The sequence below is a fragment of the Diceros bicornis genome, chromosome 22 (genome assembly GCF_020826845.1).
Source record: "Diceros bicornis minor isolate mBicDic1 chromosome 22, mDicBic1.mat.cur, whole genome shotgun sequence".
Taxonomy (NCBI): domain Eukaryota; kingdom Metazoa; phylum Chordata; class Mammalia; order Perissodactyla; family Rhinocerotidae; genus Diceros; species Diceros bicornis.
In genome coordinates this window covers 42965712-42992686 of record NC_080761.1, presented here as the reverse complement: position 1 = coordinate 42992686, position 26975 = coordinate 42965712, and the positions used below count along the sequence as shown (strand labels likewise).

At 37.5% G+C, this 26975-nt stretch overlaps 1 protein-coding gene across 1 annotated transcript; it reads left to right on the top strand.

Moving 5' to 3' along the window:
- The first annotated feature begins 2956 nt into the window (after window positions 1-2956).
- On the top strand, window positions 2957-25663 carry HACD4 (3-hydroxyacyl-CoA dehydratase 4). Its single transcript, XM_058565882.1, has 7 exons — window positions 2957-3191; window positions 4563-4666; window positions 7130-7257; window positions 15398-15510; window positions 19602-19708; window positions 22319-22444; window positions 23350-25663. The coding sequence occupies exons 1-7, from the start codon at window positions 3163-3165 to the stop codon at window positions 23430-23432; spliced, it is 690 nt and encodes a 229-aa protein (XP_058421865.1). The 5' UTR covers window positions 2957-3162; the 3' UTR covers window positions 23433-25663.
- Window positions 25664-26975: the final 1312 nt, after the last annotated feature.

Genomic DNA, 26975 nt, shown 5'->3' with positions numbered 1-26975 from the left:
TTTATTTTGGTTAAAATTTGGGAAGAGAAAAACTCATACCAGGTTTCATCCCTTAATTCAACAAAATTACGGACCCCTATCATGCCAAGCACTGTACTAGGTGCTTTCATACATTTTCATCTATACATTTTCTTATTTAATCCTCCCAACAATTGTGTAGTTTTGGCGAAAGAAACTTTGTTTCAAGAAGTTAAAATTTATTAAATTCTTACTAAGAGGTAGAGCCCTCTGGGAATCCATAATCTAGTTGAGTAGGCAGGTACCTCAATAAAAATATCTTAAAGCAAGTGTCATCATAGACATCCATTAGGCAGAGCGGCTCCCAGAGGAAGCCCTGGGCAGGGCTTTAAAGAATTAATAGAATTTTGACAGGTAAATATTGGGCTATGAGAAGGGGAGGAGGTGGAAGAGAAATTCAAAATAGAGGAGAAATTTTCACAGAGGCACACTGGCCAGAGAATATGCTGTAATTGCTGGGGGCTGGGGGGTAGCAGATAGGGTGGTTCGAGATGTCATTGTGTGACAGGCTTGGAGGCAGGATGAGCTACAACTGTAGCAGGCAACAGGGAGCCAGCAAAGGATTTTGATCAGGAGAATGGCTGGATCAGGACTGTGTTTCAAGAAATACTTCCAGCAGTCTTTAACTAATGTATGGTAGTCTGGGTAGAAGTAGGAGACGCCGGGGGCAGGGAGGCTGTGGAGGCTGTCTTGGTAGTGCTGGCAGGACCTAGAGAGGACTTGCCCTGGGGCCCTGTGAGGGGAAAGGGAGAATTTCTCTTCTCATCCGAAGTGTTCTCTCATAAACTCTCTTCTGTCCTTATTCCTTGGAAGACAAAGTAGAATTCCCTAAATGCTTGATTTGAAAGGGTGTTTTTATTTGTTTGTAGTTTGTTACTTGTCTGGCAAGTAAAAAGGAGCTCTTTTTGTGCTTTTCACCCGGTTCCGGGTAATAAGGAATAGAAATGGGAAGCTAATGATCAATAGGGTATCTTGAGAAGATGGAATCAATAGAATTTGATTGGATGGGGAAACAATGATGAGTTCCAAATTTTAAACCTGAATGACTAGGAAAATGGTGGTTTCTCTGTGGGGAATAAGACAATGATTTGGAAAGAAAGACAGTATACTTATTTTAAATAGGTTCAATTGGAAGTTACAATAGGATTTTCACACAGAAACACCAAGAAGCTATTGAAAGGCCAGAGCTAGTGTTCATTAAAAAAGTAGAGGCTGGAGATAACACAGTCAGCGTTATCTGCCTGGGATAAAGCCATAGTGGACGTCTGTGCCGAGGGATAACATGGTGGCAAATGGAAAAGATGGCCCACGGCAGACCTTTGAGGAAATAGAGCAGAAGAGGACTCATCTAGAGAGAGAGAGAGAGGACAGGAGGTGAGAGAAATAGAACATGCAGAGTTGTAGAGGTAAAGGCAGGAGAGGTGAATTGGTAAATGCAGCAGACTTGTAGAGGAAGATGAGGATGTAGACGCAGGGGCTGGGTTTGGTGATAAAGGGTCACTTCCTCTGGGCAGTCTTTCCGCCCTCTCCCTCCCACCCCACTCCAGGACATCCAGCGCTTTCTTCCTTTCTCGCTGCCTGGCCTGAGCACAAATGACATTGATGATAGGTTAGCCACCAGTCTTTGCTTGCATATCAGTTTCCCTATAGATCAAATGCTCCCAAAGAGCAAGGACTGTGTGGGGTCATCTAGCACAGTGAGCACAGGATGGGGTCTCAGAGAAGAAATGAACACAGCTCCCCGAGAGCAGTTTCAGGAGAGTGTTGGGTAGGAATGCCCGACTGTAAGGTGTTATGGAATAGGAAGATGGGAAGAAATGGAAGGAGCACTTGGTTATGAGAGAGGGCAGCAGGGAGTTATGAGAAAAAAGAGAGAGAAAGTTACATAAGAGAGAAGCAGAAAGAATAAAATATTTAATTCTAGGGTAGGAGAGACTCGAATATGTTCTTAAACTTGTGAAAGCCAGTGGAAAGGAGAGGATGAAGAAGCAAGAAGAGGCGGTGGCTAATAACTGATGGAGTGCCTTTGAGGAGGGACTGGTGACTGCAGGGGAGGGAGGGCAAGGGGTGGGTGAAGGTGCAGAGAAATGCAGAAGTGAGAGGCGGACCATGGGGTGAGAGGTCAGAATGGACTATGAGGAAGGAACCTATGGCCTAAAGGGAGAAAAACGCCCACTTTGACATTCTAAAACTACCACTTATCAGTTGTGTGACCTGTGGCAAGTGACTTCACATTTTTTCAAGGCCTCAACTTCCCTTTGAGTAAAATGGGGGTATTACCTTCCAACCCCCAAAATTGGGTGTTATAGTCCCACTTCCTTGCAAGTGTTTTCTTGGCGGTTTGTTTTGTTTTTAATATACTGTGGGTAGTTTCCCTTAGATGGCAGAGAAGCTGGGAGATGGTCTGGATGTTATCAGCAAAGAAGGAGGCGAGTCATCTGAGTATGAAGGAGACAGTGACACCGCAGGCCTGAGCCATCAGAAGGTTTTCTTAGCGCTGGGCATAGGATAGGGAGATGAACCCAACGTGAATAAAAGGATTTGCCAGCATCAGTGAGGACACAGGGGAGATTAGAGGGCAAGAATGCCTGAATCTGGGGGAATCAGGCCTCTTAACTGGAAAGGAAGTGTTAGGGAAGGTGCGCCCACAAGCTTCCTCTCTGAACAGCTCTCCCAGGTGAAGGTAAAAAGAGAGGCGCCCACCTGGGGCCCACGGATCCGGGGAGGCTTTGGGATGGCCTGTCTGCACGCTTTGGGGAGCAGCAGGGAGGGTCCATTAATTTCCACGAGGCTTGCAGCAGAGTCTCAACCCAAAGATTAGGAAGCCCTGTAAGGAGCGTCGTGAACCCGCGGGGCCCGCGGGCGTGTTCGGGCCGCCGCCACGCCCGCCCAGCCTCGCGGCCGGGCCGCGCCCCGCGTGCCGTTGGTGGTGCAGCGCGCTCCCGCCGCTGCAGGAACTTCAGGAACTTGGTTTTCATCCGGTGTCCACTGCACGACCTTGGGCTTTTTCTTTTTTGTAAATTGCTGAGTGTGGAGAGGTCCCGCCCTTCCGCGCCTGCCCGCGGGGCCGCCCCTCCCGCGCTCCCGGCGGTGCCCCTTTCCGGACGGCGCTGGAGTGCCTGGCGGCGGCGGCTCCTGAGATCCATGGCGCTCCCCGCCCGGCTGCAGCCCAGGTAGGGCGCTCGGCCGACCCGAGGGGAGGGGGTGCGGGCGGAGGGGCTGCCGGGGTGCGGAGTGGGGCGGGTCCCCCCTCAGCAGCTGGGCGGGCCGCCGCCGGCGCGGCGCGGCGCAACCCTGCACCCGCACTCCTTTTGCGCTCTTGACAGGTACCTACTAGTTCAGTTCTCCCGACAACCCTACGAAGAAGGCTCTATTATTTCCCCCATTTTACAGATGAAATGGGAAGGACCTGCTCTGCCAACCCTTCCTTTTCTGCGCTCTCTGCCAGTCCTTCTCCTCTTCCTCCCTCACCCCATTTGCAGCCCTTCCCTTGACTTTCTTAGACACAATGTTGTAGGCTGATGTTTAGAAACATCTATCGCACGTGTAGATTCCGGGGCCCAGTTCCTAAAAAACTGATTCAGCAATATAGCGGATGTGAATGTTGAACGCACCAAGTCATTCTGATGCAGGTTTAAGGAAGGAATTCCTCTTCCCCACCCCTTTCGTACTTGGTGTCATCTGGATGGTGCCAGGAAAATCAACAAGCTACACTGTGTCTGCTTCCCAACTTATTTGCCTTATTTCTCAGAAGTTTCACATCTCCAACTAGGAGAAAACCTTGTCTACACTGGCAGGGCCACTCCCACCACCCTTCTGAACTCCCAGGCAACACTTCAAACAATGCTTTTCCTAACTCCCTCAGACCGTGTATCTGTCCGTCTTCTCTTAGTCATCTTCCCAGCAACTCATTTTTAAATCCAGCTTGACTTCTCTTTTCTGGCCTGAGCGACTAAACTGCTTTCTATGGGTGTCTGATGAAGGAACCTACCTGCTCTTGCCAAAAATAATAGGAGGCAGTGGCGAGACACTGACCCCGATCACATAACGCACTCGAAGTCGGTCCAGTTACTGCATCATCCACCATTTGGGAAAGCCATCGTCATTCCCCTCCTGTAACTATAAACCAGTTCTCTCTCACGTTCTGTACTTAGCAGGCTGAGCTACTGGAACACATATTGATCACATCAATCCTTTTTCATCCATATTTTTTTTTTCAAAAATATTCAAAGCCATCTTTGCGATGCTTACTTTTATCCCTTGGCAAGTGGCAAGGTTAGAACTTCAGCAAAGATGAAAGTGGAGTTTGAAATAGAACCATATTTAGCTTTAGGCAAACTCAGGATACTCACTTTAGCAGACAGTGTGCTGTGGGTCCTTTCAAAATCTGATGTGCGTTACAGGGTAAGCAAATAAGACTCTGATACGGAATAGTTTTCTCTCGCTTGCCCAGGTTGGCCAGTAGGTTAGTTAAGAGACCTGTGTGTAGTACTGAAAGGATGATTATAAAGGAAGTGTTTAATGGTATTTTCCTGTATTTATAGGTATCGGAAGAATGCCTATCTTTTCATCTACTATTTAATCCAGTTCTGTGGCCACTCATGGATATTGACAAATATGACAGTCAGATTCTTTTCATTTGGAAAAGGTAAGACTCCAAAACAGTTTTAGATTTTTAACTTTTAATCCTTGTTTTCACCTAGCCCTGGTTATATTAATTTTTATAACTTCTATGAATTTCACCTAATATCCTTCACTCCTCTAAAATTCAGGGACCATGTTTTTCAGTAACCATACTTCTTGCTTAATGCCGAAACCAAAACCTTTTTGGAGAAGGGGGGAGGTAAGATGAGGAAAAGGGATTTGGCCTCTCCCTGCGTTGACAATTTGCCCTGAAAACATAGACATGGCATTGGGGTGGTGCCATGTCACTCTTCCTTTCTGATTCTGCACCAACCTTTAGCAGATCTGGTGTGTTTTCAGGAAACTTATAAATTCCAGTATAATATTTTGTGCAGAGAAATCAGGAATTAACCAAATTCTTCCTTTGTTTTTTATTCCTCAGGTTTAAGGTGACTGGAGACTACTAATAAATGAAAGATAAACTTTATATTCCCCAGGCTTCTATTTGGTGCCCTTAAGGATTAATGTATCCCTGAGAAAATGTAGATGGCTCATCACCCGTATGGGAGCTGGCATTAACAGTTTAGGCCATCAGCTTCCTCCAGTTTCCTCAAAAGTAAAGATTTTAAATAGCATTTCAGTTTTCAAAAAGTGAATCACTAAATGTCAAAATAACATTCTTTTCATGTTCCATCCCCACATGGGTAAGTGTCATCACAGTTTACAACTGTTGCAGGACTTGAAATTTGAGCAACTGCTGGTTTCAGCTAAAACAAACGTGTAGACTGTATCTGGGAAAAATCATGCTGTGCTCATCAATTCAGACTTCTGTATTGTAAGGAAATTAATCTACTTCTGAGGACTATAAGCTATTTTAGGTTGCTTTTTCTTACTACAAATCTACAGATAAATTCTTGCCTTTGTTAAGAACCTCCAAAAACACAACTTGAGGCTTGAAATTCAACTATGATTGTTGGGAGCCTTCAAGCAGAGGAAAACACAGGCATTGGGAAAACTTCCTTTATATATTTAGGAAAAAGGCATCACTTCCAGGCCTTAGAAGTTGGCTGTGGCTTTGTGGGCATCTTACAGGTCATTCACAACACGAGTCACAAGCAATGAACTCTTTCTTATGCTGCCTAGCCTTTCCAGTAGGGAAAATTGCTTTTGTCAGCCATGTATTTATTTCTTAATTATTATCCTGCCGTTATAATTATAGAAGCTACTTATTATTAAAGAAATACAACCTATTCGTTTGGAAGGCAGACTGAAAACAACTAAATGGGGGTTCAGTACAATTCCTGAGTAAATGTATAAATTGAGTAGCTTAACAGCAATCTAATCACCTAAACTAGAAACACCTGCTACCTTCCTCCGTCAGCGAGCTGTGTAATTGATAATGCTCTGTTATAGCAAGTGCAAGGCAGTGGATAAGAGCATGGACTGTCTATGCCTCAGGAATCATCTATGAATTGGGGATGAAGGTAATAGTGTCCACCTTATGGAGCTGCAAAGAAGAGAAACCCTTAGTGCTCAATAAATTATCAACCCTTAGTGAATGATCACTAGGCAGTACAGACCACAAAGTCTCCCCTGGAAGTTTCTTAACATGGCAGGATTTCATTTTAAAATTTAAACCAACACATTTATCCTATTTAGAGGAACATTTGTTTCCCTCCCATTTCAGCTCTCTCCAAATACAGTATTTCATTTGGGCCCTTTGCAATGCAAACTCCAAAATCCCCCATCAGAGTCCAGAAAGCACTAACCAAGTATGTATAGGACAGAAATGCTAGATACACATAAAATATTATTTGATATCATGGCATCATTAATGTCATTTCCATAAAGCTTCTCTGAAATCATATTTTTCTCCTCTCTGTCATTTTCTTGTCAATGGAAAAGCTGTGAGCACGGAAGCTTCTTTAATGAGCTCCCCTCCAACCTGTTGACTTTTGATGTAGTCTAGATTCTAATTGGTTACTTTTATGTGGGAATTACTTTATAATCTCATAAATGGGGAATAAATGCTATAGCTTTGGCCATGGAGCCTTCTTTTTCAAGTTTTTATTTCTTTTTGGCAAAGGAGCAGTTAAAATGTACTATAATATGAAGTGCTTTCTTTGGTTACATAGTATTCTTAATAATTTAGTAGCCTATTTAGGAAATTTTTCACATGTACAATGAATAAGGAAGTAAATAATCTCAATTTTTTTTTTTTTCCTGAGGAAGATTCAGCCTGAGCTAACATCTGTGGCCAGTCTTCCTCTATTTTGTATGTGGGTTGTTGCCACAGCATGGCTGATGAGTGGTATAGGTTGGTGCCCAGGAACGGAACTGGGGCTGCTGAAGTGGAACACGCCAAACTTAACCACTATGCCATTGGGCCAGCCCAGTTATCTCAATTTTGTTTCAAAGTGTTGCATCAATTTGGGTTGTGATCTAGTTTTTACTTACTGTATCCATATTTTTAATTTACTGGACACAGATTCCATGGTTGACACTTTTTATGCCATTGGACTTGTGATGAGACTTTGCCAGTCCATTTCCCTCTTGGAGTTGCTGCACATATGTGTTGGCATTGAATCAAACCATCTTCTTCCCAGGTTTCTGCAGGTAGGTTTTAATCACCTTATTAATATTAGAGAATCTGTTTCATGATTAACTTTGTTGTTTACAGCCTTTCTTGACTTTATGGCAGTTAAAAAGCCAACCCTTGCTAACTTGCAACCCAAATCACTAATAAGGAAAACTCCATGAAAAAATTACCTCATCCAAAAATACTGTACAGTTAGAATAGGCAGCTGGAAACATTTAGGACAGTGATGCTTGGGGACCTGTGCGACACTGCGGTGATCCTCTTCTCGGAGGAGATGTCACAGTCACTTCCCACTCTCACTATGCCACCACAGAGGCAGAGGATTGGAGCCATTCTGACTCGGGTTTGATGACTGGCGCCTCCACCTACCACTGTGGGGTCATAGCACTCACAATCATTGGGCTGTTTCAGGGAAAGGACTACATACACGATATCTGGCAAAATGTAGGTGATCAAAAAAAGGTTCCCTTCATCCCTCTCCAGACAATAGAATACTCCCCAGCCACTTGTTGTTCATTCTTCCACTTTTACTGAATCCAGATGGAAAGGAAAGATCATTCATGTTTATCTAGTATAGCATCTAATCAAAGACTTGGGGATCAATCAGACCTGGATCCAAATCCCAGTTCTACCTCTTACTCGTTGTATGAATTTAAACAAGTCATATAATTGTTCTGAACCGCATTTCCTCATCTGATGTGAAAATAACAACATAACTGAGAAAATGGGTAGGGTAGGTTCCTAGTGCTTAGTTAAGACAATACCTGGTAGCTATTGTTATTATTTTAGCTATTATTTGTTCCTTCTACCATGTCTGTAACCTTAGATGACCATGTTCCTTTTAAAGGCAGGTTGAAGGGAGATGGGAAATTCACTAGTAGAGATCCATTAGGAAATCATTGCTGGATTAAGGCAAGAAAAATTAAAACGTGGTATTTTCCATAAGAAGGGAGAGATAAGGGTTAGGTGACTATATGAACATGTGTTTAAAATCTACAGAAAAAGGTATTTGCATGAGTATAATTTTAACTATTCGCAAAATAAATGAGCGAAATTGGTAAATAAATTTGACAAATTTGCATTGTAAAAATAATTAAAATGTTAGAATCTGATTGTATTACCAGAACCAGCAAAGTGCTTAGAATCTAAATGTACACCTTAAGTTTTTGTTGAATGAAGAAGTGGCACAGATCTCTGTATTAAAATTTGCTTAAAATACCATGAACATTTAAAAGAGGGAAATAGGAGTATAATTCTAAGGAGCCTATTGAGAACTCACATTACAAGTTTACAGGAAATTTTAAATTTTACTCATTAAATAAAAGTAAAGAAATAGTATTCATTAGGATGAAGACATTTTAAGTGCTGAAATATCAAATGTAAAATAAAAATCAGGGCAATATTTAGAGTATGAACTACCAATAACAGAGTAGTCAGCTAGCCAAGACCTAGATGGAATTCCCTTACATGTATCCTTATAAAATAAAAATGGGTTCATATCTGTCCCAGAAGAAGCATATTATTTGGGAACAAGATTTATTGGTGTTTATTACTTGTTAACAACCCAAAATGCATATTTCAGAGAACAGAATTAACAACCCAGGTTAAATGAAAGTTGTATTCTATCATATGGAACTATTTTGCTTGGAGTATGATCAAATTCATCTAAAATCTAAGTCATGTTTTCTTTTGGTATACTTTTTTGGACTTTTTGCTCTTTTAGGCTAAATTGGCTAATATTAATTTCATGGTAAAACAGCATTTTCAAAATTAAGAGTAGTGTTATTTTAGTTATTGCCAGTGTAGGGAATACATGTGAGAAACAGGACAGGTATATTTGTAGGAAAGAAAATAGAGCACCTTGAATATGCCTAGAAAATATGCACAGTTTTTATGCTTTTCAAAGTTGTGTAGGCTTGTCTATTAATAGAAATTATTATACAACTTAGAAATCTGATTTCTTGGAGTTCCAGAAATTCTAGAATATTTAAGTGTGATTTTAATCACTATTAGTTAGAACTCTAATGGCTTATAGAAATATGATCACTGTAGATATATCCTGGTTTGGTAATTTAAAAATAATGGCAAATATACATTGAAACTTTTTATTCAAAGGTAAGGTTGCAAAGTCTACTGTTAATGGGGCTCAAATGATTTTGAAGTCTTTATTGTTGGGGGGGATAATAAGTCAGGGATCACCACACTAGAGAAGACAATTACCATTCTCATCCTGAGCTGATTATTATTCATTTTTCTTGTAATTGTTTGGCTTCCTCTTTTTATCTCTTTGAGATTTTATCTGCCCTCTATTTCTTTTATTCATTTACTATCTTTTCAGAATGGATATGGAATTGGAGAAAGCTTCAAAAACACATCCTCATGTCCAAAGTTTCATTTTCTCCCCTCTTCCTTTATTAGAGTTCTACAGACAATTAGAAGAATTCCCTCATTATGAGATGACTCTGAGGCCCCTGCTTTAAAGTAACCAAACAAAACTCTAAGGTTGTGTAATAATTCCTGGTTTTCCTATTTCCCCATTTCTAAGTGAAGAAACTGTAGTTAAAAATGCGGCTAAGCTACTTACACAGTAGTCATAGCTGATTGCATACAGTGTCTTGAAAAATGCATGGTGTCCAGCTGCTTTCAAGTGAGTTGAAAAACATGTCCGCACGTTTGTGATGTTATTTTGACATTACTCTTGGAGACTGCTGAGTCACAACTGAATTCTCTTTTTGGGAACTAGTCTTCCAAAATATCAAGATAAGTAATTCCAAAAAGCAGTAGGAACCATTAGCTAGTTGAGTAATTAGAATCACATGTATCAAATGGTGGTGGTATGTTTGTTTTCTGTGTTTTGTTCTGTGCATTTTTAGATGTTTTATACCCATATCTTTATTTTGACAGTTAGGGAAAAGCCATGAATTTCTAAAATTACACACAATCGCTAAAGGATAAAAGGGGCAAAACCCATTGACAATAAGACTATAATTTAACACCCAGATATATATTTTATGTATTTAAAAAATATATACATAAGGGGAAAAGGGCAAAACTGTAACATAAATAGTTGTTTATAGATGTCCATTTTTGGAAATAATTACATGCCAGTTAAGATTACTTAAGGAAATATAGTAAACTTTTGATACTTTTAATTTATAAAATGGGATAGTAAAAAAGTCTATGAGAGGCATATAACTATTATAAGAAGTGAAAATATAAGTGAAAACTAGGTATCTCTCCTCTCTAACCCCTTTCTCCCAAATGAGCTTGCATATTTTATTAGCTTGGTAAAAAAAAGGTTGAATTGGGACTATTTCAGTAGATTTAATCAAAACAACTTGGCTTTTATAGAGCGGAAATACTACCCACCCTGAAATATTGATTTTGAAGGGCTTTGTTCTGACTTTGCTTGTGTGGAAGCCTGAAAAAGAGGTTTTTATTGACATAGCTTTAGGATGTTTCAACTCAAAGAAAGGAAAATTTCCACAAAACTAACCCTTGTATCATGACGTTAGACTGAATTGCCTTTAGGAAACTCTCAGAGAAATCCAGTCTACTCCTTTACCTTTTGAGAAATGCTTTAAATGTAAAGACTTCATATGTAACTGAGTTAAAATGGCTAAATTCTGCATCCTTCCCTTTGCATCATAATAAACACTGCTGCACATGTATTAATTTTACACAACTTTTAAAATCTATAAATCAAAACACTAGGAATTATTACCCCCAAATTACTGTGCCTACAGAAATTCCATTTGTGAGCCCAAACTGCAAGAACTATTTTTATATTTACCAATATTACCTCCTATTTCTGATAAGGGCAAGCAGGAGTCTGCTTGCCAAAAATCACTCCAAAGATTTCACAGTCATAGATTCTTATGAGAACAAATATGAAGGAAATCCCAAAGGAGTATCTTTAAAATAAACCCTTTCAGGAAAACAGCCAAGTTTCACCCTAATTTCTTTTTATCTGTGAAGCAGGTGCTTCTTTGCATTGCTAGATTAAATAATCTTCTGATTTTCCATAAAATTGTATAGATTTTCTTTCCAGTTTTGAGTTGGGAACAGGTTTATATTCTTAGATATAAAATTGTGCTAAGTGCTAAAGACAGTGTCGAGGGGGCTGGCCCAGTGGTGTAGTGGTTAAGTTCACACATTCCGCTTCAGCAGCCCAGGGTTCGCAGGTTTGGATCCTGGGTGCAGACCTACACACTACTCATCAAGCCATGCTGTGGGAGCATCCCACATACAAAATAGAGGAGGATGGGCAGAGGTGTTAGCTCAGGGCCAATCTTCCTTAGCAAAAAGAGGAAGACTGGCAACAGATGTTAGCTCAGGGCCAATCTTTCTCACCAAAAAAAAAAAAACCCCAAACAAACAAAAAAGATAGTGTCAAGCTATGAGATTCTCAAAATTTTGAAGCCTCTTGGGAATGAATTACACACACAATTCACTCAGTAGATAAGATTTTAGACTTTGCCTGTGTTGGTTGCATTTGATCCATGGAGTTCTTCAGTGTGATAATTATAAAGCTGTATTCATGGTATAATTTTAAAGATGCTGAGATTAATCTTTTTTATTCACTGATGGTCTTATCTATATAGAAAAAAATGTATTTTCCTATAAATATACTAATCACTACATTAAATTATATTTATTTTCTTAATAATAATAGCTTACATTTATTTAGGGCTTTCTATATGCCAAACACTTTTGTAAGTTCTTCACATGCATTAACTCATTTAATCTTCACAGCCTTAGTCTATATAATATTTACTATATAACACTAATTATTATCTCCAGTATAATTACTTAACACAAAAGTTAAATAAATTACCCAAGGTCACACTGTCTCACCAAGTAGGATGTAAATACCATAAGGCTGGGACTTGGGCTTGATCATGGTGGCTATAGCCCCCAGGCCCCAGAGCAGTGCACTCAATAAACATCTATTGAATGATGAATAAATAAACAAAAAATATATAAATGGAATTATTTAAATACTTTTGTCTTACAGAAGAAAGTAATTGGTGGTTTTTGAACATATAAGGGTATGTTTCTGAAGTTCTCAATGAATTTCACAGGATTGAAATAGTTTGGGTTATCATTTTAGTAAAATAATAGTCTGTGAGGCTAAAACTAATTTATTTTTAAGATTCTAGAAATTCTCCCTATAGTTGAAATATCATTTTACCCCTTTGATAGTTAATAACTAAAGTGCTAGCTGCTATTTATAAAGTGACAACTTCGTTTTGGTCATTGCTTAACCTGGAGTTTTAGGATTCCCAAATAGAACATAAAAATGCAAAGTATTTTTATTTTATGGTTACCATACTTTTGAGTAGACCACATTACCATGTTTAATTTGGCCTAAGTTATAGGGTTTTTTTACTATACTTTTATTCTACCTGTTTGAGTTGCACTAAACATTACAAGTAATTGGTCCTTTTCTCATAGGATTTGTTTAAAATGATAAAGTGTTAAGTTCTCCCAAGTGTAAGCTCCCAGTAACTGGTCAAATTATTTCATGTAAAGAAAAGTAATAAATTTAAAAAGTCTATTCTTCAGGATTGTTTTGGTGTTGATTTAGATAATCAAGGAAGTTCTTGTTTTAAGGTTTAACTTTTGAAGAGAGGCTTGTTTGAAGAACAGGCTATAACCTGGATATTAGGTGCACGGGTATCCCATAAAATAACAAAGGTGAAAATGTCTTATTGTTTCAGAAGAAGGGATTTAGAATCACATTGTCTAGATTTTGCGTCCAGATCTGTAGGCAAATCACTTTCACTTTGTAAAATGCAACATCCTTTTTAAAAGGTAGATAATAATAATAGCACTTACTCCTTAGGGTCATTATGGAGATTAAATGAGATGGTGTATGTTTGGAACTGGGCACAAAGTAACCAATAAATATTGGCTTTTATCAATTTAAGAATATCTCCACCTAATTCTCTCACTGTATTGACATTGAATGGTCAAGTTAGAGTTAAATGACCATCAGATAATTTGCTAATTAAATTGCCATTGTTGGGGGGGGGGTCTTCATATACCCACATGTATGTATGTGGTTGTGTTTTGGGGGCATGTTGATTGCTGATTTCTGTGCAATTGGGATTCCATCACTAACATGCCATAGACCCTCAAGGCATGATTTTCAACACAGTGAGTTTCATTGTGCAGCCCTAGTCTCTCTCTTTTAGAGATTTTTCCCCTCTATACCCATTATTAAGGGACAGCCTGACATTACAGATAGCTTACAGCTCTGGAAACCAGGAAAATTGGGATATATAGGTGTCTAGGTCTGCCACTAGTTTGGGCAAGTCACTTAACTCCTCTGGTTCCCAAATTCCTTATTTGTAAAAAGGTGGGGTTGGGCTACCATCTAGAAGGGCCCCTAGTGATCCATCTTATCAAGAAGTATCAGTTTTTTCTTTCAATAATCAGCCATGTAATTAGAAATACATGTGTGTATGCATTCATCTGTATGTATCTCCTGAAATTTTTATCAAAAATTAAATGATTTTCCTAATTAGCAGGCACTGATCAACTGTAAGATTAGGCAGTGCCTAAGTACTTGTTTGCTGCTAAGATCTTGTATCCAAAGGCTGCCAGTTGTCATGACAGCAAGTTTGGTTCATTCAGTAATTATAATTGCAGTTAAGTATAATTCATTATATAAATGTAATTAAATTAAATCAAGAAACTAGGGCATTGTAAAGAAAGACTGACAAAAGAAAAACAGCTATGTAGATAGCTTCCACAGATTGATTAAGGTTTGAATCATATCTAATTCCGTTAGCCAAGCAAGGATCCTCTTGACTCACCACGGTAGTCATAAACATGCTGATATAGCTTACATGTGTGGATTTCGGATCATGTGGCCCACTGTTGGCAAATCTTGGATTTCTCTGCACTAAGTGATTTTCTAGGACTAACAGCCTATGATTCTAAGTCATCGATTATCCCAGTCTTTTCTCCTTGATCTGCTTTAAAAACAAAGACAGCTATTGAAAAGTAGAAAGCAATTCTCCCTTTGCTTTATCACTAATATGCTCCCTCCATCTCAAGTATATTTTCCTTGACCATTTAGAGCAACATAAAAAGTTCTACTAAAAAACCCCACAAAAAATGCAGAGAGTACTGGGGATATTAATACAATATAAGAAAGCACATTACGTTTAGATTGGGAAAGAGGCATGTATTTTTTGAGGTCAGTAATTGGAGCTAAGCCATAAGTTTGTGAATTCTCAATGATTTGCAAATGCTCACTGACTTGGAAAAAAATGAATATGTTGAATTCTTTTCATTTTCCACTAGCTTATGAGGGTTAGGATTATATTACTTCCCTTCCCCCTCCTCCAGCCCCCCTCCCAAAGCTACAATGGCTTCCCTGTTGGATGAAATTGAAATTTCTCAGCCTGTCATTGAAAACCCTTCACAACCCAGCCCCCACCATGTTTTCAATTTTATCTTCTATTATTCCCTTCTATGCATGCTCCCCCATACCCCCCAGGGGTTCTCAGTGCTCCCAACACACTCTGCGTTTTCACACCTCTGCCTCTTTGCTCAGGCTGCTCCCTTGGCCTAGGATGCCCTTTCTCGTATCCAGTCCCCCTGACGAACCCCTGTCCATTCTTCAAGATCCAGCTGAAATGGTACCTGTCTTCATAATTCTCTCTGTATCCTTTCCCCAGGCAGATATCTCCCTCACCTGTGCTCCCATACATAGCACTCTAAATGACAGCATTAGTCACATGTGTTATGGTTATTGCCTCACATTCTCCTACTGCTGCTACCCTCCAGAGCAAGGACCATGCTTAATTATACATAAAATCTTAGCATCTAATACATCGAGGACACTCAGTAAGAGCTTGACAAAGTGAACAAAAACATGTGTGCATGTATCACAAGAAGGGAAATATCCTGATAAAAAATAGAATTTGGATAAAAAATAGAATTTGGAGAATATACAAAAACAAAAAGGAGGAAATGAAATTCATCCATAACTCTACTCCCTCAGAGATCATGTTAACAGTTTAGTGTACTTATTTCCAGTTAAAGCATACTTTTAAGAAAAACTCTGGTTTTTAAAATTAGAAAATTACCTACATGCTTAACAGATGATCCTAATTCTTGACTTTGCTGTTTCTTTCTTAGCTCACAGAGAGAATAATCATCCTCTTTGTGGTGATCACCAGTCAAGAGGAAGTCCAAGAGAAATATGTGGTGTGCGTTTTATTCTTCTTTTGGAATCTATTGGATATGGTTAGGTAAGGAGACAAAATAATCTCTTAAAACAAAGTCAAATTGCTTTTTACAGTGAAACCAGTAATAGCTGCTTACAGTTGGTTACTCTGAATGAGAGAGAAAAACATAACCCCTTTTCAAATTATTTTATCTTGATATGGAAATGTATTTTTAGTGCTTTCCATAATGGGCATATCAAAGATAATGAAAACCTACTGTGGTATTACAAGAGCAAATCAGCACATTCAGGTTTCCAGCAGAAGACTTGGCAAAACACCAATTTGGAATAAACCTCACAGCTGTTTGCTAATGAAAGGCATTTCTTGCAATTGCTTTGGTACATGTTACTTTAATAAGCAAAGCAAGACTTTTATTACATCATAGTCTGAATTTACAAAGTTGGTTTCTGTGAATTTGAGAATATTTTAAATATGGGGCCTGATCTCGCTGGGAAAAAAATGGACCTCCACACACATTTTTGTATACAATTCCAGTGGTTTCAGATGATTGACTGAAGTTCTTGGGTGGACTGCCTGGGAATCCTTGGACCTCAGGTTAAGAACCCTTGCTCTAGATCATCTTCGATTTCCTTCTAATTCTAAAACTTTGCAATGAGATGAGCCTAGTCTTATCTCTACCAGCAGTGGCGTAAAACAGTCCCCTTCACTCAGTAGCTCACTTTGGGGAAGTGTCCTAACTGGTACTTCAGCTCTTACAGATGAGAAGTGCCCCTTCCGCTTGAAAGATCTGGATGTGCATAGGTAACAAAACAGCCCTAGCATTTTAGCTGAGTTTATGTAAATTCCTTATTTATTATAATGTCAATAACTTAGCTGAGTTAAAATATTTCTAAATAATGGGTTGAGCCCTAGAGTGGATTAGAATATTTTGTTGAATTAAAATAACTATAATTCTTTGTATATATAACTTAGTAAGTTATTTCTCATTTTTACCTGATAGTTTTGTAGACTTGGGGGCTAAACTTCAGGGATTTTCAGAGCCCATGACTTCCTGTTCATGAGACATGGAGCCTCATCTGGGACTGTGGCTTTCTGATATCTTATTCTCTGGTACGCCCGACTCTTTCAGTGTTGATTCAGTCTCAGATAAGCTCAGTAGACCTATTGGAGAACAAAGTGACTTGTGCATTGAGAGTGGTATCATGATGTCATGGAAAGACTTTTGGACATAGAAGTAGAAGATCTCAGGATGAACTTCACCTCCACTACTTACTTGCTATATGATCTTGGGCAAATCACTTAACTTTTAAAAAAAAAACCACAACAGTATTGAGATAATTCATGTACTTTAACACTCACCCTTTTAAAGTATAATATTTGTGGGTTTTACTGTTTTCAAAGACAAGTGTAACCATCACCACTATCTTTTTTGAGAACATTTTCATCATCCCCAAAAGAAACCCCAAACCCATTAGCATTCACTCCCATTCCCTCCTCCTCTCAGGCCCTGGCAACCACTAACATATTGTCTCTATGGATTTGCCTGTTCTGGACATTTCATATAAATGGAGTTATACAATATGTGGCCTTTTGTGACTGGCTTTTTTCACTGAGCATTTTCAAGGTTCATCCATGTTGTAACATGTATCAGTATTTCATTACGTTTTATGGCTGAATAATATTCCATTATATTGATATACCACTTTTTATTTATCCATTTATCAGTTGATGGGCATTTGAATTGTTTCTACTTTTTGGTCATGAGGAATACTGCTACGAACATCCACGTACAAGCTTCTGTGTGCACATATGTTTTCATTTCTCTTAACCTAGGAGTGAAGCACCTAACCTTTTTGAAACTCAATTTTTTCTCTGTAAAATGGGGGTAGAATTATCTTCCCAACTTACCCTGGAATGACTTTTTTAAAGGACCAGGACCAGGGAATTTCCTCAACCTGCTAGAGGCATCTGTGAAAAATCCACAGGTAACATGATGGTTAATGATGAAAGACTGATCTTTCCTCTTAAGATCAGGAACAAGACAAGGATGTCCACTCTTGCCACTTCTATTCAACATTGTACTAGAAATTCTAGCCATGGCAATTAGGCAAGAAAATGATATAAAAGGCATCCATATTGGAAAGGAAGGAGTAAAATTATCTCTGTTGGCAGATGACATTATCTTATATATAAAAAATCATAAGGAATCCACTAAAATATATTAGAACTAATAAACTAGTTCAGCAAGGTTGTAGAATACAAAATCAATATACAAAAATCAGTTGTATTATACACACTTGCAATAACCTATCCTAAAATAAAATTAACAAAACAATTCCACTTATAATAGCATCAAAAAAATGAAGTACTTAGGAATAAATTAAACAAAATATGTGCAGAATGTATACACTGAAAACTATAAAACATTGTTGAGAGAAATTAAAGAACTAAAAAAATGGAAAGATATCTCATGTTTATGGGTTGAAGACTGAATGTTGTTAAGACGGCAACACTCCCCAAATTGATCTACAGATTCAATGCAATCCCTATCAGAATCCAAGCTGGCATCTTTGCAGAAATTGAGAAACTGATCGTAAAAGTCATATGGAAACCCAAAGAACCCAGAATAGCCAAAACAATCTTGAAAAAGAAGAACATAAAAAGACTCACACTTCCCAATTTCAAAACTTACTACAAAGCAACAATAATCAAGAGTGTGATACTGGCATGTGGATATGTCATGGAATAGAATTGACAGTCCAGACATAAACTCTCACATTTATGGTCAATTGATTTAAGGGTGCCAAAACCATTTAATGGTGAAAAACAGTCTTTTCAACAAATGGTGCTGGGACAACTGGATATCACATGCAAAAAAATGAAATTGGACTCTTACCTCACATCATATACAAAAATTAACTCAAAATGGATCAAAAACCTAAATGTAAGAGCTAAAACTTTAAAACTCTTAGAAGAAAACATAGGAGTAAATGTTTGTGATCTTGGATTTGACAGTGGATTCTTAGATTTGATGCTCAAAACACAAGCAACAAAAGAAAAAAGATACATTGATTGTCAAAGTGGCTTTTAAACATATGAGAAGATGCATACCCACTCTTGTAATAAGATAAAAAAACAAAAATAGTGAGATACCATTTTTCATTTAGATTGGTAAAGATCAAAAAGTTTGATAACATGCCATGTTTGGTGACGTATTGCACTGTTGGTATATAGTATATATACACATAGATAAGCATATGCAAAAGTATTTCTGAAAGAATATATAAGAAATAGGCATTGGTCATTGCCTCTGAGGAATTAGGGTCCTGGAATGAGATATTTACTTTTCTCCATTCATGTTTTCAAGGTTTTCGATTTTGTTTTGCCCTATGTATGCACTGCCTATTCCAGTGGTTCTCAAATTACGGTCCCTGGACCAATGGCATTCAGCATCACCTGGAACTGGTTTGTAATACAAATTCTCAGGCTCCACCTCAGACCACTGAATCAAAACTCTGGGGATAGGGCACAGCAATTTATACTTCAGCAAGTCCTCTGGGTGATGCTTAAGCATACATCAGAGAAATAAAAAGATGTAGACTACTTCATCTATTACATCACAAAGGCAGGTTTAAAACTACCTACTGTATCCCAAACAAGCTCCTAAGGCCAGTTCTTTAACTGATCACACAAGATGGCACAACCACATAAGTAGAAGGATGCCAAATAAGGATTTGGAAGTCATATTTTTATTTTTAAAATTCATTCCCTAAATATTTACAAGTATGTCTTAAAAAACCTAGTGGTTTCCTGCATAAAAAGGGCTTGGCTTCTGAGTGAAATTGAAGTCACTAATCAAGGAAACTCTTAACTGTCATTTGCTGAGGGATAAGGGTTAGATTTTTCTCAGTTCACCTCCATAATTATCCACAATCCACCCGATGAGACAAGCCAGACTGACATGGTGCCCTTCCCCCCATTTTTTTTTCTTTTTTTTTACCTCTTCTCCTGCTTAAATTATAGGCAATGAAGAATGGAATTTGCACACTTTCCAGTTTTATTTGTGTATTTAATTGCATAGTAAGGTATTTTCTTCTGTTATTTCCCAGACATGAGCAGCCACTGATGTTTATGAGCTCCTTGTCTCCTTGCAGGTACACTTACAGCATGTTATCAGTCATCGGAATATCCTATGCCGTCTTGACATGGCTCAGTCAAACACTGTGGATGCCCATTTATCCTTTGTGTGTTCTCGCTGAAGGTCAGAAAAGAGTGACAAAGCAATCTAGTTATAATGGCTCACTAAATTTTTTGATGATTAATTTTTCTATTTTTGCTACTGCTTAGCTGGCTCAATGTATCTTTCCTGGCATACTTCCCTTGATGCAAAGAAGCAAAGCATTAAGAAACAAAGTTAGAGGGGGAAGCAGCTCTGCACAGTAGACAAAATGTTGGAGGAGGAATGAGGACATCTGAGTACAGGCCCTTAACTTCATTAACTCTGTATGAGTTTTGGGTAAATCATTTAACCTAAGTCTATTTACTCATCCAAAAGGGGTTTAACATTTAGTGATTCAGTGACTATTTTTAATGCATAAAAATTCAGTTCCCTCTGGCTGGACTGTCCTTCCCACTCACCGTCTACCATGCATCCCAGTCTCTGCCAGCAAAAGTTAACTCCACCTTTAGGTCAATTATCAATTTCTCAGGTAGCATTCCCTGACTTCCTCAGCTAAGTCAACTCCCCCTAGTACAGCACCATGAATCTCTCTTTGATAAGACCTATCTTGGTTGTATTAGACATTTGGGTGATTCTTTGATGAATGTCTGTTTCCCTGACTAGCCTCTAAGTGCCATGGGGATACGGGCTTCTGTTTGTTTTCTTGCTTCCTTCCTTCTTCCTGTTATGAACCCAGGCTGCATGCTTACTAAACGCTGAAAGAATTACTGCATACAATACCAAGTAAGCTAATTACTTAGCCTAACTGTAAACCTAAAACTTAAAATCAAATAATGAAAATCATCAATTTGCAAAGTGCTTGAGGATATTTGGGGAATATATGCTTCCTTCTGTAATGGATTTGGCAGACTGATAGGGAACTTTCTGAAACAGACGTGATTAAAGTTTTGAAAACTGAAGGCATAAAGAAATTAAGAAAGCATGTTAAGGTAACTAAGGGAAAACATAAACAGATTTAACATAAAATGATGGTGATGTTGGCAATAACCATAAAGTATATACAATATAACCACATGTTTTCTATCTACCGATGACCAGAGAAAAGGAGCTTATATTAGAGTAAATCATATTAGATAGAGTTTTAAAATTTGTTTTGTTTTCAAAGGGAAGAATTATTAAATTTTGGAATAGACTATGCCAAGAGAATCTAGAGAATAATCTTCTTGAAAACCATAAAAAAAGGGTTGCCATTTCTTTGAGAATGAAATCCCTCACTCATTGAAACATTAAGTACATTCCTGTGTTATATCATAGGAAAAATACTGTAAACAGTATGTAAAGGAGTAAGGTAGAAATATGACTAATATTTTCCTAAAAATAAGGGATAAATAAATGTATAGGAAACTTTTCCATTCTTGTTATTCCATAATTCTAAGACTTCTTTCTAAGCCATGTTCCTACATGGTTGCTGTAAAACTCATATTTTTTTATTTAAATTAGATTGACAAGCTTATTCTTGCCATTAAAAAGCAAAGTATATGCAGAAAAAAAGTCTAGCAGCATACATGACAAAATGTCAATAATGATTAATTCTGGGTGGTAGAATATAGGTGACTAATTTTATCTTTATGTTTCTATATATTTCAAATGTCCCAAAGTATAAAAACATGTAGTTAAGAAAACCTACTTGACTTTTGATAACTGGAATATATTTTAATAACTATAGTTTCCCATCTGCTAATGGGAAACAAAAACCAAGTTCATAGGAATAACCAAATCAACTGTACTGATAAAATGCTAGAGACCTAGGTGTAGCCCCTGGAAATCTTAGATGGTATGCAGTGGTGCCAACTGCAGACCCTGTGCTGATGCCACTGACCCTCTCTGTCTAGCTCTAGTAGCTGTTGGTGCCTGACTTTTCCTCCATCTTTTTAAAACAAGAAACTTTTAAAAATAATTTTAGACTCACAAGAAGTTGCAAAAAATTGTGCAGTTCTCATATACCCCTCCCCCAGCTTATCCTAGTGATAACATCTTACGTAACCATAGTACTTTATCAGTTATTTCCATGAAATGATGTCAAAAGTCTATATGTAGAATACAGTTTCATAGAACCTCCATCTCTTTTTATCTGACACCTCCTCCCTCAAAATAATTTAGGCCAGCATTTCTCCGAGTTCCTCGGAATTTTTATTAAGTACTGCTGGGGTGTGGGAAGGAAGGAGGAACTAATACAAGGCCAGTTAAACTGAGGAAATGTTGGGTGATACCAGTTTCTTTATTACAGAACTTTTCAGAATCTACTATACTAACGTGTGTTGTGAAACTCCAATAGAAAAACATATGCAGCATTTTCCAAATTCATTTGGCTATCACCCTTATTTGTGGCTAAGTGCACAGGTGTTTTTTGAGGTATCATTTTAAGAAACATTGTATACTATTTCTCTGTAGGCATAATAAAGTATAAGACAGACAAAAATTCAACAAGTCACACTGCTGTAATGGCCTTGCCAATTTAATGATTCAGCAGATTTCTATATCAACCTGTAGCTTTAGCTAAAGGATTCAGCAGTTGTTACAAAACCGCCATGATCAAATTCAAAATATCCTTCAGCTCTGCAGACATATATGCACATCCCTTAACAGATGAAGGAGGGAAACCTTCATGATTCCTTCTTTTTCTTTGAACAGCATTTGCCGTCTATCAGTCCCTGCCTTATTTTGAATCATTTGGCACTTACTCCACAAAGCTGCCCTTTGACTTATCCATCTATTTCCCATACGTGCTGAAAATATATCTCATGATGCTCTTTATAGGTAAGTGGCTTCTCTGTTTTGTTTTGTTTTTGCATTCTTCCCCCGCTTTTTGTTGAGTGCTGCCATCTACCTTAATGGAAAGGTCTGTAAACATGAGAGAGACTGAAAAGGAAGCCTGACATGATAAACTAGATCTTGTTAATAAAGCAGGTAGAAATTATAATGCTTTTGGCAGGACATCACAAGATCTAGTATATCACTGTTTAACCTTAGGAACAAGAACAGTTTTACCAGCAGGAAACGTAGCTGCACTGTGTATGAAATATAGAAGTTTTGACCACAGACACAGGCACCCACAAACAAAATCTAGATGTCAAACTAAGCAAGCTTGGCTGTTCCTGTTTTTTCCATATTTATATCTATTTTGTTTCTTGTTTGTTTGGCCTTACGTGCTAGCATTTCCTAGCAGGCAAGTGGGAGGAGGTGCTAAAGACTCAAAAAAGTGTATGGAACAGAAACAGTTGAAAAAATTTCATCAATTAATTTTTTTCCCAGGAAATTGGGAAAAAGATTCCATTATTAAATTTTAGTTTCTCTAGCTCTAACCTTCACAAATCCCGAAGATAATGATTACATCTAGAAGGTAACAACTATCAGATATATAAAAACAACACATCAAAGAGAAGACAAACGTGAAAATTCAGGAAGTGGAGAGAGCTCCTCTAAAGAAAGAGAAAAATTAATTCCTTGCAATAAACAAATAGTAAGATTGAGGGGTTTGTTTTACTTCTCCTTCTGCAGAAAATCTAGACACTTCTTTAAGTGTTCCTTCTTTGAGTTTCTCTTGCACGTGTCTGGTCCCTGGATTCCAAGCAGCACTCTGACTGTGTTTTACAACCATGGTTCTTTCCAGAGAAATGGTTAATCAATCTTACTTACTTTTGCGACTTCCTTCTCCACGTTAGGTATGTACTTTACCTACAGTCATCTTTACTCAGAAAGAAGTGACATCCTCAGAGTCTTCCCCATTAAAAAGAAGAAAATGTGAAGCACAGCATTCCGATGTGACATAAGAAAAGACAGGCTTGTGGATTCAGCTGCAGCAAACACAACCCGGAAAGCATTCTGGTGGAAAAACACCTAGGATTTGACAAAAACCCATGATGTGAAATAATTGCACTCCTCCTCAAAACTCTAGACATATCACAGCAGTGTGTTTCTCACACATTGTATTTTCAAAACATAGTCTGAACAACCTGCTTCACCAAACTGTGGATTTTATACAAGTTACAATTATATTGTGAAGCCTGATTATTTTCCTATAAGGTTAATGAAAATAGGAGATTAATGGGAGTCAATTCAATTAAATTGAGAAACCAAAGTCGTTAACCTAAATTACATCTATTTACATTTATTTCTTTTCACTGCTGACTTCCCAAATAGCAGCAGATCTGTAGGAGGGGAGTGATGTGAAATATGCTCTGCGGTTGTCTAGAATAACATATTTTATAGACAGATGTCTCCAGAGTTAACATCCACTGTAAACATTAGATACATGTAGAAAATTAAAGAAACATTTCCCCAAACCCTGAAAGAGTAATCGTTAATATTACTCAAGTTATTTGAGCTTTGATGCCTTAAAAGAGGATCCTAATGGGGGCCGGCCCCATGGCGTAGTGGTTAAGTCCGGTGCTCCGCTTCAGTGGCCTGGGTTCGTGGGTTCGGATCCTGGGCACAGACCTACACCACTCGTCAGCCATGCTGTGGCAGCAACCCACATATAAAGTGGAGGAAGACTGGCACAGATGTTAGCTCAGGGCTAATCTTCCTCAAGCGAAAAAAGAGGAAGATTGGCAACAGAATAGACCTTTGGTAAATACACAAATAATGCCCCATATTCCCTTTTTCTTTTTAAAATCAGGCCATATACATACCCTACAGGGAAATAAAAGGTACAACAATATAGTAAGTCATTTAAAGGAGGCAAGAAAATTAAGAACTAGTGATGTTTCAGATTATTTATTACTGAATTATTATTGCTAATTATTAGAAGTCATATATAAATCATCACTTATAAGTTTTGAAAAATGCTCTTTTGAAGATTTAAAATACATGTGAATAACTAATAGAATCATTTCTTTACCATCACTATATCATTCACTTTTCTTGAAAGAATTATAAAATCTTATTATCCAGTAACTATGTAAAAAGAGTACTAAATATTTTGTGACAGAAGAACCAGGTAATTAAAATGTAATTATAAAAAAATGAGTAATCTTATTTCCACTAAATGAAACATTTGGAAAGAAACAATTGAGTACTAATAAAGATAATTGACATCTTTATAAATTTATTCAGAATTTTAAAATAAGTATTAAAATTATCCTTTTAAGAAGCTACATTTTTTTAAAGTTCTTTATTTTATTTCTATATTTAAAAAAAATTACTGAAATCTTTAGTGTGTAAACAGAACAGAATCCCTTTGCAAATTTTAGGTGACTTAGTCTAGCTTCTTCCTAATAAAGAGGGCTACTTACATTGCTAAAATATCACTAGAATCACTAAAATGAAGAGAAAGAATTAGAGAAACTACACTTTATTAGGTCATTATAAGAAATTACAATTCCATTATTAAATGATACTTTAATTTTTAAACCAGATTACCTAAAGAACCTTCCTATTTCTTAAAATAGAAGACCAAAAATAAACACAAGTATATTTATAATTATGGTAATTTTGGAGTGGAGATGAGGATTGACAATAATTTGAGATATCTTCAATAACTGTAACATAAAAAAATCTGTGATTTTCTCTGGTGACAATGTTACAATTGTTAATATTACTGTGGTTGGTTGCCTATATTCATAATTGAAAGAAATACTAAACTTTGTTAGAGGTTAGTGAAAATAAGGATGTAATTTCTTTTCCCATTCAAGTTCACGTTCCCCACATTAAGAAACCCAGACATCTAGTAAAACATCTAGTTAATTGGATGTTACCCAGATTGCAAAGTTGATTTCTTTGGCTATCTGTTTTAACCATATGTCCATCAAATCTCCATTTCATTTTGTTCAGTGTCATCAAATGCTTAGTTTCTCAAATCTAATTAATATAGATGAAATAGGAAACAATTAGATATTTTGAAAGCATAAGACATAATTTTTTAAATGATCTTTCTTTGGAGTTTCAAATGCCAAGTTGCATTGCCTGAAGTTCCAAGTAACCCAAGCTGAAGAGTAGTGATCAACATCAGCAGTGCCTCTGGTGCGGAAAAAAGGCGGGGGGGCAGGTGGCAGGGGCGGGTCAAATTCTGGGAAGAATTTATTTCATCACTCAGCAAAAGTCTACCTAAAAAATACAAGTACACACACACACATAATATCATCAGAGTCCTCGGGCTTTTCATTTATCAAAGTAGTTGAATGAAAAGCAATAACTAACACTTCTTCCAAACATATCCATTCAGTATAGATGCGTTTTATTTTACTCCAATAAGCATTTCAAGAAACACTCTTATCCTGGTCTTAAGTTTTCATTCAATAAACAGGTCAACCTTAGTGGAACGAGTTGATCCCTAGTCGGCTGCATACACACGCCTGTGTTCATTCAAGAAACACTTCTTTTGTGCCTACAATGTGCCAGGCACAGCGCATCATTATGAAACCTTTACCAAGCTTCCTGCAAAGCAGTTTGCTACTAAACAATGTCTCACATCTCACTGAAGTCCCTCAGAGAAGCTAACTGTTGTTTTTTTTTTTCTTTTGCTATACCTTATTCTGCCTACCTTGACCAAGTTGTCACATATAAGAATCTGTATTTCTTTCAAAAGACGAAATAGATATAACATCAATATCTGAAATATTTCTCCAGAGAAAGACTCTTCCATTTATTTAAATTTATGTACAAAGAAAACAGTTACATTTTTATTGTGCAAAAGTATTAAAGTAATTTAAAATTAAAATTGAAATGTGCTAAAAACGACCTCTCCTTTCCCCAACATCTTCCTCTCATTTGTTTATTTTTGCTTTGTAAACATTATCATGTTCTCCTTTGTTCAGGTAATTTTTACTTTCTTCTTCTGGGTCTAAATGATATGCTAATTTTGATGTGGCACTTTTCTCCAGGGCAGTTTTTCAAAATATATTCCAGGGAGCAAGCGTCACAGAATTAAGGGTGCTTATTTAGCATGCAGATTCCTGGGCTCCACTAAAGATCTGTTGAATCAGCAGCTTTGGTAATGAGCTCAGGAATCTGCATTTTGACAGGCTCCTCAAATGAGCCTCATACACACTACAGTTTGAGAATCATGGCTTTTGAGTCAAAAGTATTTCAGCTTTGAACAGAAAACTGCTAATAAGAACTTATATTAAAGCCACCATACAATGCAGTTCTGTTTTTAGAACTGAGATGATGGCATTCATTTTTTCATGTTTCAGTAGTTTTTAAACATACTAAATAGGAATTATTAACTAATTAGTCTCTTTGCTAAGGGTAGCTAGAGTTTTAAATCTCATCTTAAAAAAGGTTATGGTCAATTGCATAAGAAAATCAATTAGTAAAAATATGCCTTAATTCATCAGATAAATGTATG

Bases quoted from the DNA above. Each gene is read 5' to 3' on its own strand.
- HACD4 (XM_058565882.1), top strand. From the start codon at position 3,163: ATGGCGCTCCCCGCCCGGCTGCAGCCCAG. The intron at 3,192-4,562 runs GTAGGGCGCTCG...CTGTATTTATAG, and splicing joins CCCGCCCGGCTGCAGCCCAG to GTATCGGAAGAATGCCTATC. The intron at 4,667-7,129 runs GTAAGACTCCAA...TACTGGACACAG, and splicing joins ATTCTTTTCATTTGGAAAAG to ATTCCATGGTTGACACTTTT.